The 16,199-nt window shown below is 41.6% G+C and overlaps 1 protein-coding gene across 4 annotated transcripts in view; it reads right to left on the bottom strand.

Moving 5' to 3' along the window:
• Positions 1-16,178, bottom strand: part of CPNE3 (copine 3) — a 26,369-nt gene extending 10,191 nt beyond the window's left edge. Inside the window, exons 1-9 of one of the 4 annotated variants that reach the window (XM_081874374.1) lie at positions 16,042-16,174; positions 15,658-15,751; positions 11,900-12,039; positions 11,542-11,721; positions 10,124-10,198; positions 9,000-9,071; positions 5,133-5,216; positions 4,748-4,837; positions 1,881-1,979 (exon numbers count right to left, since the gene is read on the bottom strand). In XM_081874374.1, coding sequence (XP_081730500.1) covers positions 1,881-1,979; positions 4,748-4,837; positions 5,133-5,216; positions 9,000-9,071; positions 10,124-10,198; positions 11,542-11,721; positions 11,900-12,031 — 732 coding nt within the window. In that variant the 5' untranslated portion in view covers positions 12,032-12,039; positions 15,658-15,751; positions 16,042-16,174. Of the gene's footprint in view, positions 1-1,880; positions 1,980-4,747; positions 4,838-5,132; positions 5,217-8,999; positions 9,072-10,123; positions 10,199-11,541; positions 11,722-11,899; positions 12,040-15,657; positions 15,752-15,878; positions 16,008-16,041 lie in introns of those variants that run through there. The other 3 variants (XM_081874373.1, XM_081874376.1, XM_081874375.1) reach the window with 3 other exon arrangements.
• Positions 16,179-16,199: the final 21 nt, after the last annotated feature.

Consider the following 16,199-nt stretch of genomic DNA (forward strand, 5'->3'; position numbering starts at 1 on the left):
GCTTATGAAAAAACAGCTTGTGAGCTCCCCACTTTCTCTCCAGCACAACTGCAAGGAAGTAAGCAGAAGCTTTTTGTCTACCAATCACGAGTTTGATGCTCTGCATGTTTATTCTTTTTTTTATAAACAAAAATTTATTCATTTTAAAACATATTAATTGTCATACATTCCACAAAATTTCACCTCTTATACAATCTTTTGGACTTCCATCAGCACCTCTGATGATCTCCCATTTTTATGATTTCATCTGCATTTCTTAAATTCATATTGCCTTTAATTATCATAACTAACGTCATCCTTTTCATTCAATAATGCAATAATTCAAATTACTCCCCTTACAAAACTTCCTGCAAACCTACAAATGTAATCTGATCATCACAATTACTTTTCAAATGGTCCATAAATTTACGCCAATCTTCTGTGAATCTCTGGTCCTGCCGGTTTCAAATTCTTCCCATTAGTTTATCTAGTTCTGCATGTTTATTCTTAAGTATGCTTTAGGAGTGGGACACAAGTGGCACTGTGGTTTAAACCACTGAGCCTCTTGGGCTTGCCAATCAGAAGGTTGGCGGTTCGAATCCCCATGATGGGGTGAGCTCCCGTGGCTTGGTCCCAGCTCCTGCCAACCTAGCAGTTCAAAAGCATGCCAAAAAGTGCAAGTAGATAAATAGGTACTGCTCTGGCAGGAAGGTAAACGGCATTTCTGTGCGCTGCTCTGGTTTTGCCAGAAGCAGCTTAGTCATGCTGGCCATAGGACCCAGAAAAACTGTTTGCAGACAAATGCCGGCTCCCTCAGCCTGTAAAGCGAGATGAGCGCTGCAACCCCAGAGTTGTGTGTGACTGGAATTAACTGTCAGGGGTCCTTTACCTTTTTTATGCTTTAGGAAAACAAGTCAACTTCAAAACAGTTGATCTATAGTTTGTTCAGGTTCAGACATTAATAACAACTATGTGGTTAGTTCAAAACAACCCAAAACTTGTGTTTCCTTCCCTAAAGCTGTGCTAAAACAGAGGGGAAGGGAGCTGTGTATATATTACTAAATAACAAACCCAATCAGTATGTCAGCAAGACAAGTTAGCATAGAGAAATCTACAGGCTTATAATTCTTCAGAAACACAAGAAAAAGCTAAGTCAGAAGACAACACACCCTGGGAGAGTTTGCTCATCATAAGAAACAATGGTAACTGCAGTTTAGCATCACACTTGTTTTAAAAAAACGTAAGCACAGAGCATATGTATTACTGGTAGAAACCTTAGATAATTCTTCATTTTGTACAGGGCTATCTGCCAAATCCTCAAAGCACTTCATGTGCTCTCAGTAATAATGCAGAAGATAGCTTGACCTCAGGTTATGCACACTATTAGTCTTCCATATAGACTCCTGCAATGTGGATTTGCACAGTTTCCCTTAAAAGTTGTTCAGAAGCTGCAACTACTGCAGCCTGTTATCAGATACAACCATATAGGATCATGTCACTGATTCTGAAGGAGGCACTACAATGAAACACTAAACCCAGAGCACAGAAACTTTATGGAACACCTTTCCCAATACCTGCCACTCTAAACCTTAAGATCAGCTGAAGAGAGTCCTTGTTCATGGTCCCACCACCTCGTGCAGCAGGTGGGACCGTGAAACCTGATGGTACAGATTGGACTTGAGACCTACCTAGTGTTGTTGTTTTTACAAGTTGTATGAATCTGTGTTCTATTTTATAGTATTATTATTAAAGCTGTATGTTGTGCTGTAATCCATCGAATGCTCTGATCTGAAGGAAGGCCATGCATAAAAACTCTAATAAATAAGGAAGGGCCTGTATAGAAGAGAAAGTGGATTGCCTAAGGCTACCAGTGAGGTAGGGAGGGAAGTGAAAGAACTTACTGGTGAATGTCGCGACGCTTCCTTCAGTTTTGATAGTGTGGTCTGAAAGGTCCCTATGAGATCGTGGGACCCATCACTGTCATAATCATAGCACTCAACCTAAAAAAGAAGCATTCTTTGTTAACCCAGTATGTTGTGGTTACAGCACTGACACCATGTAATTTAAGAGAGCAAAAGAGAAGAAATCGTGTGCTTCAGGCTTTTGCCACTTCTGAGTATCAGTCCCAAGATAATTAGGCAGGCAAGACTAAAATGCAGCAACGGTGACCTACAGAGCCAAAACTGTAGTTTCACTGAAAATACGAAGCATGCGTAATAATTGTTTTATGGCTCCAACTTCAAATGCCACTTATGTGTACAATGTGTATTTCACATTTATTTTAAACAATTCTAGTTACTTTTAATTGTACCTCACACTGATGTTCCTTGGGCCCATTGCCACTCCTACTCAAGTATGGCAAGAGCATCACCGTATTAGGTTAACACACATGCACATGCACTCTCCATCAGTGCAAACAGCATGCAGACACTGCTATGACCAAGGAGAATCTGTGAAACAGATTTTCATGTAATGACAGCACACAGAATTAGAGTAAAGCTGAATTCAAGGGTAAGGAATAGGACCAAAAACTTATCTTTTAGTATGAGCTCTTAAGAACATTGCCAAATTTTGCATTACTATAGCTATATTTCATCTTATTAAGAAGTTGATGTTTAACCCAATATACTAACAGTTGATACAGCCTTTTCAAGCTTGCTCTTGTTTTTGTGTGATATTCATATTTCCCACCCACAACAGAACTAATGAATGACTACATGCCTGCTGCTAGTAAGAGAAGCCTTCAATGACTCACTTGAACACACACACTTCGGGGGGAAACGTAATGAGATATCAAAGCAAGTTGTTTGTGTATTATAACTGAATACACAAACAGCCATTTTAACACAGAGAAAGGCACTTGTGATGGGTAGAGCTTGAAAAATGATTTTACTTACTATAATGAAATAGCCAGTTACATAAGACACTGTGTGCATAAAGTATTAAAGCATTGTTTGATCAGTCATTATAGTATAAAATGTTTTCCCTTATTCATTACAGCAAAGTAGTTTCATTTTAAACTGTTTTCCATAAGGTTGCAAGACTCTATTTCACCTTTTTCTATTTCCTCAGGAAGATGTAACATGGAAGGTCAGATTTTGATTACAATGGCACAGACCTGCATGCATATGAGGTTTTTCTGTATTCCGTTTGCACCAAAAAAGTTAAAACAGTTTATTAGAAAACTGCATTTTAGCTCATGAAGGGGCAAAAATAAACCAGCAGGGGTTGAAATTTACTTTGCTACAGAATTAAAATACAAAACATAATCATAACATATAGAAACATACAGAAACAAACTAGCAAACTTATGAGAATAGATGGTGAACATATGAATGAAGGGGCAATCCTTTGGCCGGGGTGGGGGTGGGGGTGGGGGGTGAGGTCCAAGAGACCAGTTCGTTTTGCAGATCACCCTCTCTATGGGCACAGAGACCAAAAGCCTTAGGTTTCAAGCTGACATGGAGAAGGCTGATGGCAGCAGATAAGGTGAATTAAAAGGGAGTTCTTTAGGTGGCTTGGGATCCAAAGTCTTCCTATGTCCTTGATATGCACTCAGGATGGCAAGTGGAGGGTGGGGTGGGGGTGGGGCAGGGGGCTAAGTACATCACCTACACTCCAGACATGCACACCTTTTACAAGACCAGCAGGGCTTGAGATCTGGTGACTCTACAGGATTGCTGTGGGGCCAGCTACTAAGTCATGATGAAATAAGCATTAATGAGCTGAAGAAAACACCCTTCATCAATGCAAGTTAAAGAGAGGAAAAGATTATCATAACAAAAGGCAAAAGGGAACAAACAAGGACAAACTACAGCTTAAAGTATTATTAGGCGACTCTTGGGTTACAAGCACAGTGCTAACACTAGATTTAATGAAGCTATGAATGCTGGGTAAAACACAGCTTTAAGAATGCTTCTTTCTTAAAGCTTAGTTAAACAATTTACTTTACAGGCACCACACCCATTCTATAGAATTCTGTAGTCCAGTAAGATATTTGATCTTTAGAGAAGCATACTAAGTGTATGCAATGTGTTTAAGCAAAAAAGAAGGAAGTCCCATTTAACAGCTCAGGTATATTCTCTCCACATCACAGTATTCAAACACCCAGTAGCTGCTATTTCTGCTACTGCCAACAAACTTCTACACTTTCAGAAAAGGATCATACCGACAGCTCACTTGCAGCCCATATAACACACAAAATGTAATTGTAAATATTGAGGGTGGAATTCAACATGGCACTTAGGGAATCATTCTATCAGCGCAAGTATTTCTGCTTGCCTGACAGAATGGTTTTCCCTCTCCTCTCCCTGCAACCTGTTCTGGGGGTTTTTCCTGACCCTCCAGAGCAGATTTGGGAGAGGCCCAGAGGCACAGGGAAAGAAGAGAGGGTGGGGAAGGCCCTGCTGTTCTATCAGAAGTCCTTGGGTTATCTTCCACTAGAGGGACTGGGTAGATGAATCCGGCCCTGAACAGATTTTTAAAAAATAGTTTTTGAGTCTGTTCACATGACATGCTAAGCCAAATGTTGACATAGCAAGAATGCTCATAGCTGCTCTGCTCCTCTCCAAACTTTTTTGCTGCGACTGAGCTAAGGCAAGCTTAGACTTGGCATGTTATCTGAACCAGGACTTAAGTTTAAGCAGTCTCCTCACTAACCATGGACTGTAGCCAAGAATAAACAATGTTTGGGCTTAGTATGGCATGTGAACCAGGCTCACGTTTAGTTTTAAATACTCATTCTACTTCCTCATCCTTTATACATTACCTTGATCGTTTTATCCATATCTCCATAACACAAAGAGTTGAGAGAGATTTTAAATGGCCTCCATACGGGATTCAAGTTATTTTTAATAACCTAAATAAATACAAAATAATAATGGTTAAAACATTATTAAGGTTGTGGGTTTTTGCATTAACCATCTTTTTATAACTTTGGCTGTTCCAATAACTATCACTAAACCTATCCTTGGAGCTTCCCATACATATCACAGTAGGATAGGATGCTGCCTGATACAGTAGCTTTCAAATTTCTTTCTGAAAGTGCTATAGTTATAGAAACCAGTAGTACCTCATAAAAACAGAACTAAAAGCATTAAAATAGACAATGAGTCAAATCAGCCTACTTCATAAAAGAACGAGAACCACCTTACTTCTGTTCTGTGCACCATCACCCAGTTTCCTTCAGAGGTCTGCTTGTGGAACTCCAAATAAGGATCAGATTTTCCAAAGAAATCCTGCAATTAAAACAAAGGCTATTGCTTCAAAATTGTCTTTAGAGGATGGGGTTGTTGGTTTTTTTGCAAACGTCAGGCTGCAGAGCAGAAAGAAGAAAAGCACCTGCCCCCTGGCCCTGCCTTCAACTGTCACCTAACAGAAACTATTCCATTAAGCTAACTGAATTGCTGCTATCCTGGCTGGTCATTATAAGAACAGTAACTTTAAGAACTGATGCATCAACTTCTTTTTTCTTCCTCCCTTTTTCCTTGTGTGTCATGACTTTTACCGTATTTTTCGCTCTATAACACACACCTGACCATAACACGCACGTAGTTTTTAGAGGAGGAAAACAAGAAAAAAATATTCTAAACGAAACAGTGGATGTATGATTTTTGTGGTTCATGCTGTGGCCACAGACATGTGATCTGACGGTGAGTTTGGGGTAGCCCAATTCAAAAATCCTGAGGATCCATGTGGATCCATGCTTTGTAACCACGTTTTTGCGCCATTGCGGCCCCATGAAACAGTGGGTGCGTGTGTTTTTTGGTGCAGGCTGTAGCCATGGATATGCTATGTGATCTGATGGTGAATTTGGGGTGACCTAGTGCAAAAATCCTGAGGATCCATGTGGATCCGTGCTTTGTAACCACGTTTTAAGTGGGGAAGGAAGGAAAAGAACTCAAGGGACAAGGAGCACGCGTGGGTGGTGTGGAGAAGGATGCTGCTGATAATGCAGGAGAGGCTCCTCTCCGGCTTTGCTCCTTTAGAACAAGCAGGCTCTGCGTCTCTCCCTCCTCCCCGGCAAGGAAACCATGATAGTAACCACTCTGAGACAAATCAAGAAAAATTGCGACCAACACTCTCCCCCAACAAGCGCAGTGAGGTCAAAACACACACACACATACATGCAGAGAGAGAACTGGCCCTAAAGTCGCAGGGCGCTGGAAGTCGCAGGGGCGCTGGGGGAGTGAACGGGAAGCAAGAGAAGGAGAAGGAGCCCTCAGACACATAGAGACACACAGAGTGTCAATTCTAAAGTCGGAGGGAGAGCGCAGGGGCGCAGGGAGAGCGAAGGGGAAGCAGCAGGAGGAGAAGGAGCCCTCTCTCACACACACAGAGTGTCAATTCTAAAGTTGGAGGGAGAGCGCAGGGAGAGCGAAGGGGAAGCAGGAGGAGGAGAACGACAGCTCAAGCACACACACACACAGCTCCTATAGTGGCTAATCCAAAATCGGACAGCAAAAAACTGCAGGCAGGGACAGAGAGCAGGGGGTTGTTTTAAAGCAGCCAACCCCGCTCTGCTTCTCTCCCTCCTCCCTGGCTCAGCTCGCTGACAGGAGCCGCTTACACCCTCTTTGCTGTTTCAAAGCGAGCCACGGACTGCTCACAACTGCAGCAGATTCCCCAGCCATCTGTAGGCATTCGCTCCATAACACGCACAGACATTTCCCCTTACTTTCTAGGAGGAAAAATCTGTGTGTTATGGAGCGAAATTTACGGTAGATTGTAAAACTGAGAGCCTGGACTATTTTATTACTGATATTCATAAGCTGCTTTGGAGTTTTTTCAGCTAAATAATGGGGTGAAAGTCCATCAAATAAACTTTACACTACATTACTTCCTGTTCAAAACAGACACCACCTATATGCCAAGTACAAACATGCAGTTCACTTCCTCTTTTCCACCAGCGCTGCACATACATGCATGGTTCCATTCAGATTATTAATCCTTCCTTGGGAAATTCTGTTAATGCAAGTCTCTGCAACTCCAGTCAGAACAATGGTAGTGGTTAAGTATTTCTGTAGAAGTTCTCTCTCTCTCTATCACTCACTTTCTCTAACAACAACAGCCATAATCACCAGAAATAGCAACAAGGAGAGAAGTAAAAGCATTAAGTAATACAGTGGTGCCTTGCAAGACGAAATTAATCCGTTCCGTGAGGCTCTTTGTATAGTGGTTTTTTCGTCTTGCGAAGCAAGCCCATTGACAGCTTAGCGGATTAGCGCTATTAGCGGTTTAGCGGCTTTTAGCGGATCAGCTGATAAGCGGCTTAGCGGCTTAGGAAAAGGGGGAAGGAAACCCGCGGGAACTCGCAAGACATTTCGTCTTGCGAAGCAAGCCCATAGGGAAATTCGTTTTGCGAAGTGCCTCCAAAACGGAAAACCCTTTCGTCTAGCGGGTTTTCTGTCTTGCGAGGCGTTCGTCTTGCGGGGCACCACTGTACAAGTCATAAGCGTGGAAGAACAAAATGAAGCCACATATAGCAAAGCTGTGTGTATGGTGTATCAACTACATTAACTGCACAAATATTTTGGTTACATTTTTTCAGGTGTCGAGTGCTGCAAACTATTTGTTCGATGTAAAAAAACTATGAAACACGCAGTTTAGAAATTTGTGGCTTCACCTTGCTAGCATACTACCAAAGATCAGAAAATTCAGCAATTTATGACAAAGCGGACTAAATGCAAAGTTGTTTATTTAAATATCAAAGGGAACCACATAAAATGCAAGTGCTTCATCCCCAAATCTGAAAGTATATTTCAGTTTTTATGGAGATCAAACCAGATACCACAGCACAACAGCACAAACTGAAATCCCCTCTTTGAGTTGGTTCACATGCAGAGCTGAATCATGATGTAGCATGTATGTGTGCTCCTTCTTCCCTTCCTCACTCTATTTTAATTCTGTTTGCATGGAAACCACAGTTTGCCCTGACTTGTGAACCAGCAGGTTACAGTTTCCACAATGTAGGGATGATCGCAGAGTGGGGAGTGGGGTCCGGAGGGAGCACACTCCCCACCCGCAGGCAGCCTCAGCCTGCCTGCACGCGTGACCTTGGGGTGCAGAGCACACACACCCCTCACAGACAAAGCCATGGCTGTCTGAACACTGTTGCCTCTGTCTAACCTTTTGCGGTCTCAGTAGTCTGCGGTGTCCTGTCTGTAACCTTTGCCTCTGAGACCTTTTGTCTCCTTCATCATACACTGTGCAAGGGAAAAATGACGTGGTGGAAACAGGTGGCAAAATAGCTTTGTACCACCCCACTATCTCTGGAAGATGTGTAAAGGTCATAGCACAAAATGTATCTGCTTGGGTTTGCATATTTGTCTCAATAAAAGGAGGCTCCACAGGGCTGGCCGGCAGCTTGCTTTCAGCTCACCTGTGCGCAGCTCACCTGCATTATCAACTCCTGCCTCATGTCCCTCACTTCACCACAAGCCAACTAAAACCAAGCCTACAAAGCCAGTTGCATCCATATAGCTTTCCAGTTTAAGCTGCAGTGCTTTTCACAAAGCAGAGCACATAAGGGAACCACTGGGTTCATTTGTTCAACAGATTAAACTTTTTAAGTTATTCCGTGTCACTACAAAATTGCCCTGTTCATATGTATCCAACTCAACAGAAATCCAAAGGTCATCTTTTAATATTTCCATACATTTCTCATGTGTTCCAGCATAAAACTAAAAAGTTCTTCCTTAGCTGTTAATTAAAGAACACACACTTTGAGCACAATCCTATGTTTGTCTGCTTACAAGTCAATCCCACGGGGCAACATCCAGCATCCCTTTCCTCTCCCCTACAGCCCCCCCCCCCCCCCGATCTACTCTCCAGGGTCATGAAATCACCCAGAGCAGGTTTTGGGGGATGCTCAGGGGTTGCAGGAAAAAGGAGAGAAACAGCAAATCTTGTTGCACAAACAAGTCAATTCCATTTGGTAGGAGGACAAAGTTGGATTTTGCCCATTGCTCAATATGATTTAACCCCAGATAAATGTGTATAGAATTGCAACCTTGAAGTACCTTGTTGTCCAGTTTCCTTGCTTCAACTTCAAACATGACTACCCGATTATCCTTTACTTCTTCAGCAGTAATCTAAGTAAGCACACAAAGACAACATTCACCATGATAAGATACTGCATTCTAAAGTATGTAATAGAATTCTTTTATGGGCAGTAGAATGAAACGTATGACAAATGGAGTGTAGTAAAATTTGAAGTAACATTTCTATTTCTATTATTTTTTATTATTTTCAAAAGCAGTAACAACATGTTCACAGCTATAAAAAAGAATACGGTTTTATAGTAATAAGAAGATGCTCCTTCCTCCCATTTTAGAACATTAAATGGTTGGCCACAACAGACTCATAATGCATGAACACCCTGCTTTGAAAAATTTCAGTCAGTTTTCAGTTTCTCCAGCTGGCATGTGAGGCTGCTATTTGAGATACAAAATTTGAAAGATGCAGAACTAGGCATGTAATTGGTTTTTAAATTAAAACTAGCCCCTGCCTTCTGGTAATGAAATTTAAAGTGAAAAATGTAGAAAAAAAACCCTAAAACAATTAAAACAGGTCTTAATTAATTCACTTATTTCCTAGAAAGTACATAGGATCCCAACCTGCATCTCATTAATTTCCACAGAATTTCAGCATTCTTAAATTTAAAGGTAAAGGTAAAGGTAAAGGTACCCCTGCCCGTACGGGCCAGTTGTGTCCGACTCTAGGGTTGTGCGCCCATCTCACTTAAGAGGCCGGGGGCCAGCGCTGTCCGGAGACACTTCCGGGTCACGTGACCAGCGTGACGAAGCTGCTCTGGCGAGCCAGCACCAGCGCAGCACACAGAAACGCTGTTTACCTTCCCGCTATAAAGCGGTACCTATTTATCTACTTGCACTTGGGGGTGCTTTCGAACTGCTAGGTGGGCAGGAGCTGGGACCGAACGACGGGAGCTCACCCCGCTGCGGGGATTCGAACCGCCAACCATGCAATCGGCAAGTCCTAGGCACTGAGGTTTTACCCACAGCGCCACCCGCATCCCTAAGGCGCTTAAATTTAGTTTTGACTAAATTCATGTTTCCCTGGGTCATCAAAATCTTTGTCCACAAAGAAATACCAGAAGGGGAGAAAACCATTTGTGTTTTCATACCGTTATTTTTCCTTTTCCTGCAGGTCTGCCATTTTTCAAGAGTAGTGGCCGGGTGAGCGTTTTGCTAGAAACAATCTGTAAAAATACAGAAATATCCAGAAACTCAACAGATTAAGAATTTACCTTGTCTACAGAATTCTATAAATGGTGACTTAGTCAAAGCTGTTAGCAGATGACTAGAAAAAGCAGTAACACAACAGGCCAGTTCAGATGAAATTATTTGAGTAATATGCTATGGTTTATTTAACTGAGAATTGGCATCAACCCATGCATTAATTTTTATTTTTACAAATTTTTATAAACCACAAGTTCATATAAAATATCAAAAGACATAGTATAAACTAAAAGTACAGTATTTCAATAAAATCACAAAACACATTATTAAGATCTGGTTGGTGAAGAGTCTCAGGGTTAAAAAGGGTTAAGAAGGAATTCACAGGGCAGGGCATGTCAAGCTAAAGGTTTAGCCCCTGGTAAAGGCCAGCTGAATGGAAGGGAACTACCAAAGGTGCCCCATCAACAGATCTCAGCAATCAAGACAGAGCATAAGGAAACGGGGTTTATTTTTAACAAAACATTGTTTACTGCTTTTGCGTATGTAATAATTTTATACATATGGACTCTTAAGATACTTCCAGCCCAAATTGCTCACACAGTCACCCCTTTGTTACTTCTTGTTACTTCTATCATGGTTTGTTTAAACCAGTTTTACCAGTTACATAGGAAGTAGAAAACGGAAGGATTATTCTTGGTTAAGTAGCCAGAAACTGACTGGTTTCCCAATTTACCTGCAATAGGAAACTGGTTTACACAAATCAGATTTTATGTTCAGGGAATCAGTTTATCCATAGGAATAAGACAACAAGGAATGATAAACCACAGAGATTAGTTCTTGTAACAATAGCATTCAACATAACATTAGATAAACTGCCTATAAAAGGAAGGCAATTTACTACTTCAATTCTTATTGAAAAGCAGAACTTACAAAATGAGTTACAGATAGGTAGCCGTGTTGGTCTGCCATAGTCAAAACAAAAAAATCCTTCCAGTAGCACCTTAAAGACCAACTAAGTTAGTTCTAGGTATGAGCTTTCGTGTGCATGCACACTTCTTCAGATACGAATGAAGAAGTGTGCATGCACACGAAAGCTCATACCTAGAACTAACTTAGTTGGTCTTTAGGGTGCTACTGGAAGGAATTTTTTGTTTTTACAAAATGAGAACGTGCAACATGCTATTGTTCCCGCTTTGACCTTTTCTTGGTTTTGCTGGGTGAAGGAACAATACCAGCATGAATGATGTTTCAGGTCAAATGACATTTCTCAGGACAGAACCAAATGAACTGTAAATAAAGCAACCAATAAAACTCTCTGAAAGTGAGAGAAAGTGAGAGAATTCCATGAGTTATTTACACCTACCTGCCCCAGTGTGCATTCAAATTCTCCTAAGAAGTCATCATCACTCAGATCAACAGTTGTATTGTCAATGTCAAAAATCCCAAATTTGAGTTTCTGCACCAGCTCAAAATAGTAATCAATTAGGAATCTCTTGGAAAACCTGGGGTCCAAACAGTTCTTGATTCTTTCTGTGCGATCAACCTGCGTATAAGACATTGGGTGGTGATGGGGAGAGTTCATCACATGATGTTTCAAAGAAATAAAACTCACTTTTACATCCCAGAATTTGATGTTTCTAAAGACCAAATTAAAACAAAGAGCTAATAGCCAGAAAAGAAACTTTATTAGAAATATTTAATTAAGTATCAACATACTATACCTCATACCACTGTTGTCCACTTGTGTGCTGAAGCAGCACACACAATGGGTCTGACTTGGAGCCAACATCTTTATCCAGGAGGTTGCTGCAAGAGATGGTTAGCTCCACCTTTGTTACACATTGCGCTGCCATCTGCCTCACTGGATGGGAAGCAAGCAACAAGTATACTTAACATTGGGGTCATTTTAACAGCTCACAGTCCAAATCCAACAAAGATTTAAGCACAGCCCACTGAAGCAGGATTGTGGCCCAACAGTCATTCAATAAATCATGACTATGGGTATCTTGGGTAGACATGCACCTTCCAGAGCAGAAAAGAAAAAGGTTTCTCTGCTGGCAAGTCAATAGCGGAACTAAGCAGCATAAATCCCTAACCAGCAGCTTAATCATTCACAAATAAACTACCATGAACATAAAAAGCATTCATGTGCAAGATGGATTGCAGTCACTCTCACACAGCAGAAATAATAACTTGCTCAATAGGTTTATCAATCAGCTGTACATCTGCATATACACCTACCAACCAAGGAGAAAACATCATGCATTCAATGAAATGAGCTCTAGTTTACAAAAGTTGATGCCACAGCAGTGCAGTCTGCAGGTACTACTCAGAAGTATGTCCCACTGACTTCAATGTGACATTTCCAGGTAAGTGTATATACAATTGCATCAATATATTTAAGACACTTATCTTATACTGTAGACACATAAAGTTACCTAAACTCTGGTACTTTACAGCAACACTGTAGAAGAGTGATGTGATGAATCACACTTCTGGGTGTAGGCCAAAAGCCTCTTTTTTAAATAGTTTGTCATTCCAAGGATTCTCAGACTTTATAATGGGCCACACTAAACCATGCATTCAAGCTCTTTTAGATATGGTAGGACTGAACTAAAGTTGAGACAAACATTTTTTGAATGCCAGGATAATTATTATTTTTTTTTACAAAATTTAAACAGCCCTTCAGCTTGATGGATTTCAAGGCAATCCACAACAACAACCAACACAATGTTATAAAACATCACACTTTGTTACTAACCATAAAACTGAGAGGCAACAATAACTATAAAAGCAAGGGAGGTAGTCAGAGCAATTTAAAATGCCTGGGTAAACAGATATGCATTGACTTGGTGCCAGTAACAACCACAAAGGTTGGAGGCTCCAGCCCATGAAAGTTTATACCACAATAAAGTCATTTGTCCTTAAGGTGCTCAAGATTCTTTGATGTTTCCACTGACTTGCTAGCAAATGTCAACGTGCCCCTTACCTTTACTGCGGATTTAAAGTTGAGCATGTGCTTTCAGCAAAATAGGAAATAAATAGTACAGCTTATGCTAAATGTAAAAGAGGGGAGGGGTTGACATATTAGAAAATTGCATTTCATATCAAAGATGGCCTTTCATTCAAAATTTAATTTTTGTTGAGCTTTTTAAAAAGTTTTTAAGTAGGGACCTTGTTATCTCAGATCTTTTCTTTCTCCCTGTATAATGAAACAAGAAAGAACACATGTACTGCTCCTGCTAAAGGCTCTGTAATATTTCATTTTAGTAAATCTGCAATCTGGTGAGAAAAAACAACATCCTAGTTTATGGAACTTTAGGAAAGCTTGGAAGACTTATGTGTTAAATTATCTGCAAACCCACACAATTTATTTTTTAAAGTCAAGAAGTAGTCTAGTAGGCCTGAACAACTGAATCAGAACTTGGGACTCCAGTCCATTCCAGATGCTAATGGCACCCTTATTTACAATACGAGCATAAACACAACCATGCTGAGTTGAACCAGAATTCCTTTGAAGCCAACTAGCTGTCTCAAGAATGCTCAGAAAACAGGACCTGGTGTATGCTAACGTACAGTGTACTCCAAACAACACTATTATTACTTCTGCACAAGCAATTGTTTCCTAAATAAACAAATGCAGTAAACACACACACTTTTGTCTACAAAATGGAACTACAAGAGAAAAGAGCTTACAAACCACTGTTTGAGGGCCAACAAACTAGGCACTGAAAACAGAGCCTGTGCTATGGTTTGCTGTTATGTCTGAATTCATAGGCAACTGTCACACCCCCAATGCTCTAGTTGTCACACGATAACTACACGCCCATCCATTTCAACTCAATCATATGCTCAAGGTGTGAATGATTTGCTATACTGATCCTCAGGCTTCCCTGGGCATATGCTCCCCAAATGTGTAGGGAATTACACATGATAATCATATACAATTATCACTTTGTGTGGCAATTGTTTGCCACAGCTACACTGATGTGTTTCTCATAGCAGATATGTAAAGCATATTAAGGGAAGGCACATATTACCAAAGACTTGGGGAGTTCTATTTATTATTATTATTAATTAAATGTAAATACCATCCTTCATCTGAAGCTCTCAGGGTCATTCACAAGATAAAAATACAGGATATTTGGCCACAGCTTAACATGTCTGACCTGGAAAAGACCCTGATGTTGGGAAAGATGGAGGGCACAAGGAGAAGGGGACGACAAAGGACGAGATGGTTGGACAGTGTTGTCGAAGCTACCAGCATGAGTTTGACCAAACTGCGGGAGGCAGTGGAAGACAGGAGTGCCTGACATGCTCTGGTCCATGGGGTCACGAAGAGTCGGACACGACTAAACGACTAAACAACAACTAACGTGTCTGACACTTAACTGTCCTTCACAATTTGCATATTTGATTGTAATTTTTTTAAAATAAGTTTTTTATGCTATATTTTAAATGTTACCCACTCTAGGACCTAGGGGTGCAGGATGGGGAATAACTCATATTATTCTTTTAAATATACACGATACAGCAGGAAAGACTAGTGCAGCACCAGCAACAATACCTAAAGAGACATGGTGATCTCTGCAAAGAAAACATGAAACAGACCTCATAGCCTTCAGTTCTCCACTGCCATCCTAGCATAGGAGCCACACCCAGTGCAGAACCTACATTCATCCACCAAAGTTTACCCCACAGGGTACACCTTTCAGACCTCAATTTGGACTTTCATTCTAGATACGAAACTCAAAGCAGGTACACCACCTTCAAACAAACCCTCAAACTTTAACCAAATTATATATATGACACATCTATATATATATTTTAAAAAGTAAGTCAAGGATATTCCTCGCGCTTCTTAAGAAGAGACAAAGCCAGTGCTTTTTATACATAAAAAGGTGCAGGCACTCACCATTAAGTTGTTACTGTGTGTACCACACATTTAACATCTTGGGTGGGGGTTTGTGTATAGGTGCCGGTATTGCATACCCTTCAGTAACCCCCAAGAAAATAAACACTGGTCAAAACAAACATCCGTCTAGGGATCGCTGCTAATTTAAACTGGAAAATCGTCTCGGCTACAGTAACACGTGAGTGTGTGTGTGTGTATGTAGTATCCCTGAGAAATGCAAACATAAATTAGATGAGATCCGACTTTCATTATGTATTCTGGAAACTTTCCAGGCTTCACTGTTACCTGTTCGGTTTAAGAACTTGTGCTTCAGCTAAACTTCGCCCGCCTCCCTCCCACTCCTTTATCCTACCTTTTGAGCCCGAGAAAAAGGACCTTTTTTCTGGGGGTGAGGGTGGGATGGGGAGCAAACGGGCAGGATCCAAATGCTAGAAAGCATCTTAAATGAATGGCATGACCCAAGTCCCCCCTCCCCCACCTGGGGGTTCCCATTTCCACCATTCCTCTCCGAGGCGCAATTCCCACAAGCACAGGCTGCTCCCTCGCTCGCTCCTTTACACACACCTCAGAGAGGCTTCCTTCCGAAGCTGCTTCCCACAAACGTCCGAAAGGGCGCAGCAGCCCCTCCCTGAGCAGCGGCTCCTCTTCTCTGCAGGGCCTGGGAAGGACCGTAATAAATAATAATAATAATAATAATAATAATAATAATAATAATAATAATAGGACCGACGAAGCCCTTCCCAGATACTTGAATCTGGGGTGGTGGCTCCAACGGCCAGCCTCACCTCAGAACTTGTGTAACCCAAGGCGCTGTGGGCGAAGCGGGCCGTGCGCATGCGTCGGCCACCTCAGAGGACCCAAGGGGAAAATAGTAAATAAAACCAATCCTTCTAACCCCCGCCCCTCCCCCAGCACCACGAGAGTCACGTGAGAAGACGCCGGCGCTACCTCGTGACGTCGGCGCGGACGTAGGACGCCCCTCGCGCGCGGGAAATCCAAAACCGTAGACGACTCGCTGAAGGTCCGCCGCGAGGGGGCCGGGGAACCAAGAAAACCTCAGATTTTGGAGCAAACCCGGCTGCTCTAGGAGGCGGCCACGCGCAACT

Source organism: Podarcis erhardii, assembly GCF_964252035.2.
Source record: "Podarcis erhardii genome assembly, chromosome: 8".
Lineage (NCBI taxonomy): Eukaryota > Metazoa > Chordata > Lepidosauria > Squamata > Lacertidae > Podarcis > Podarcis erhardii.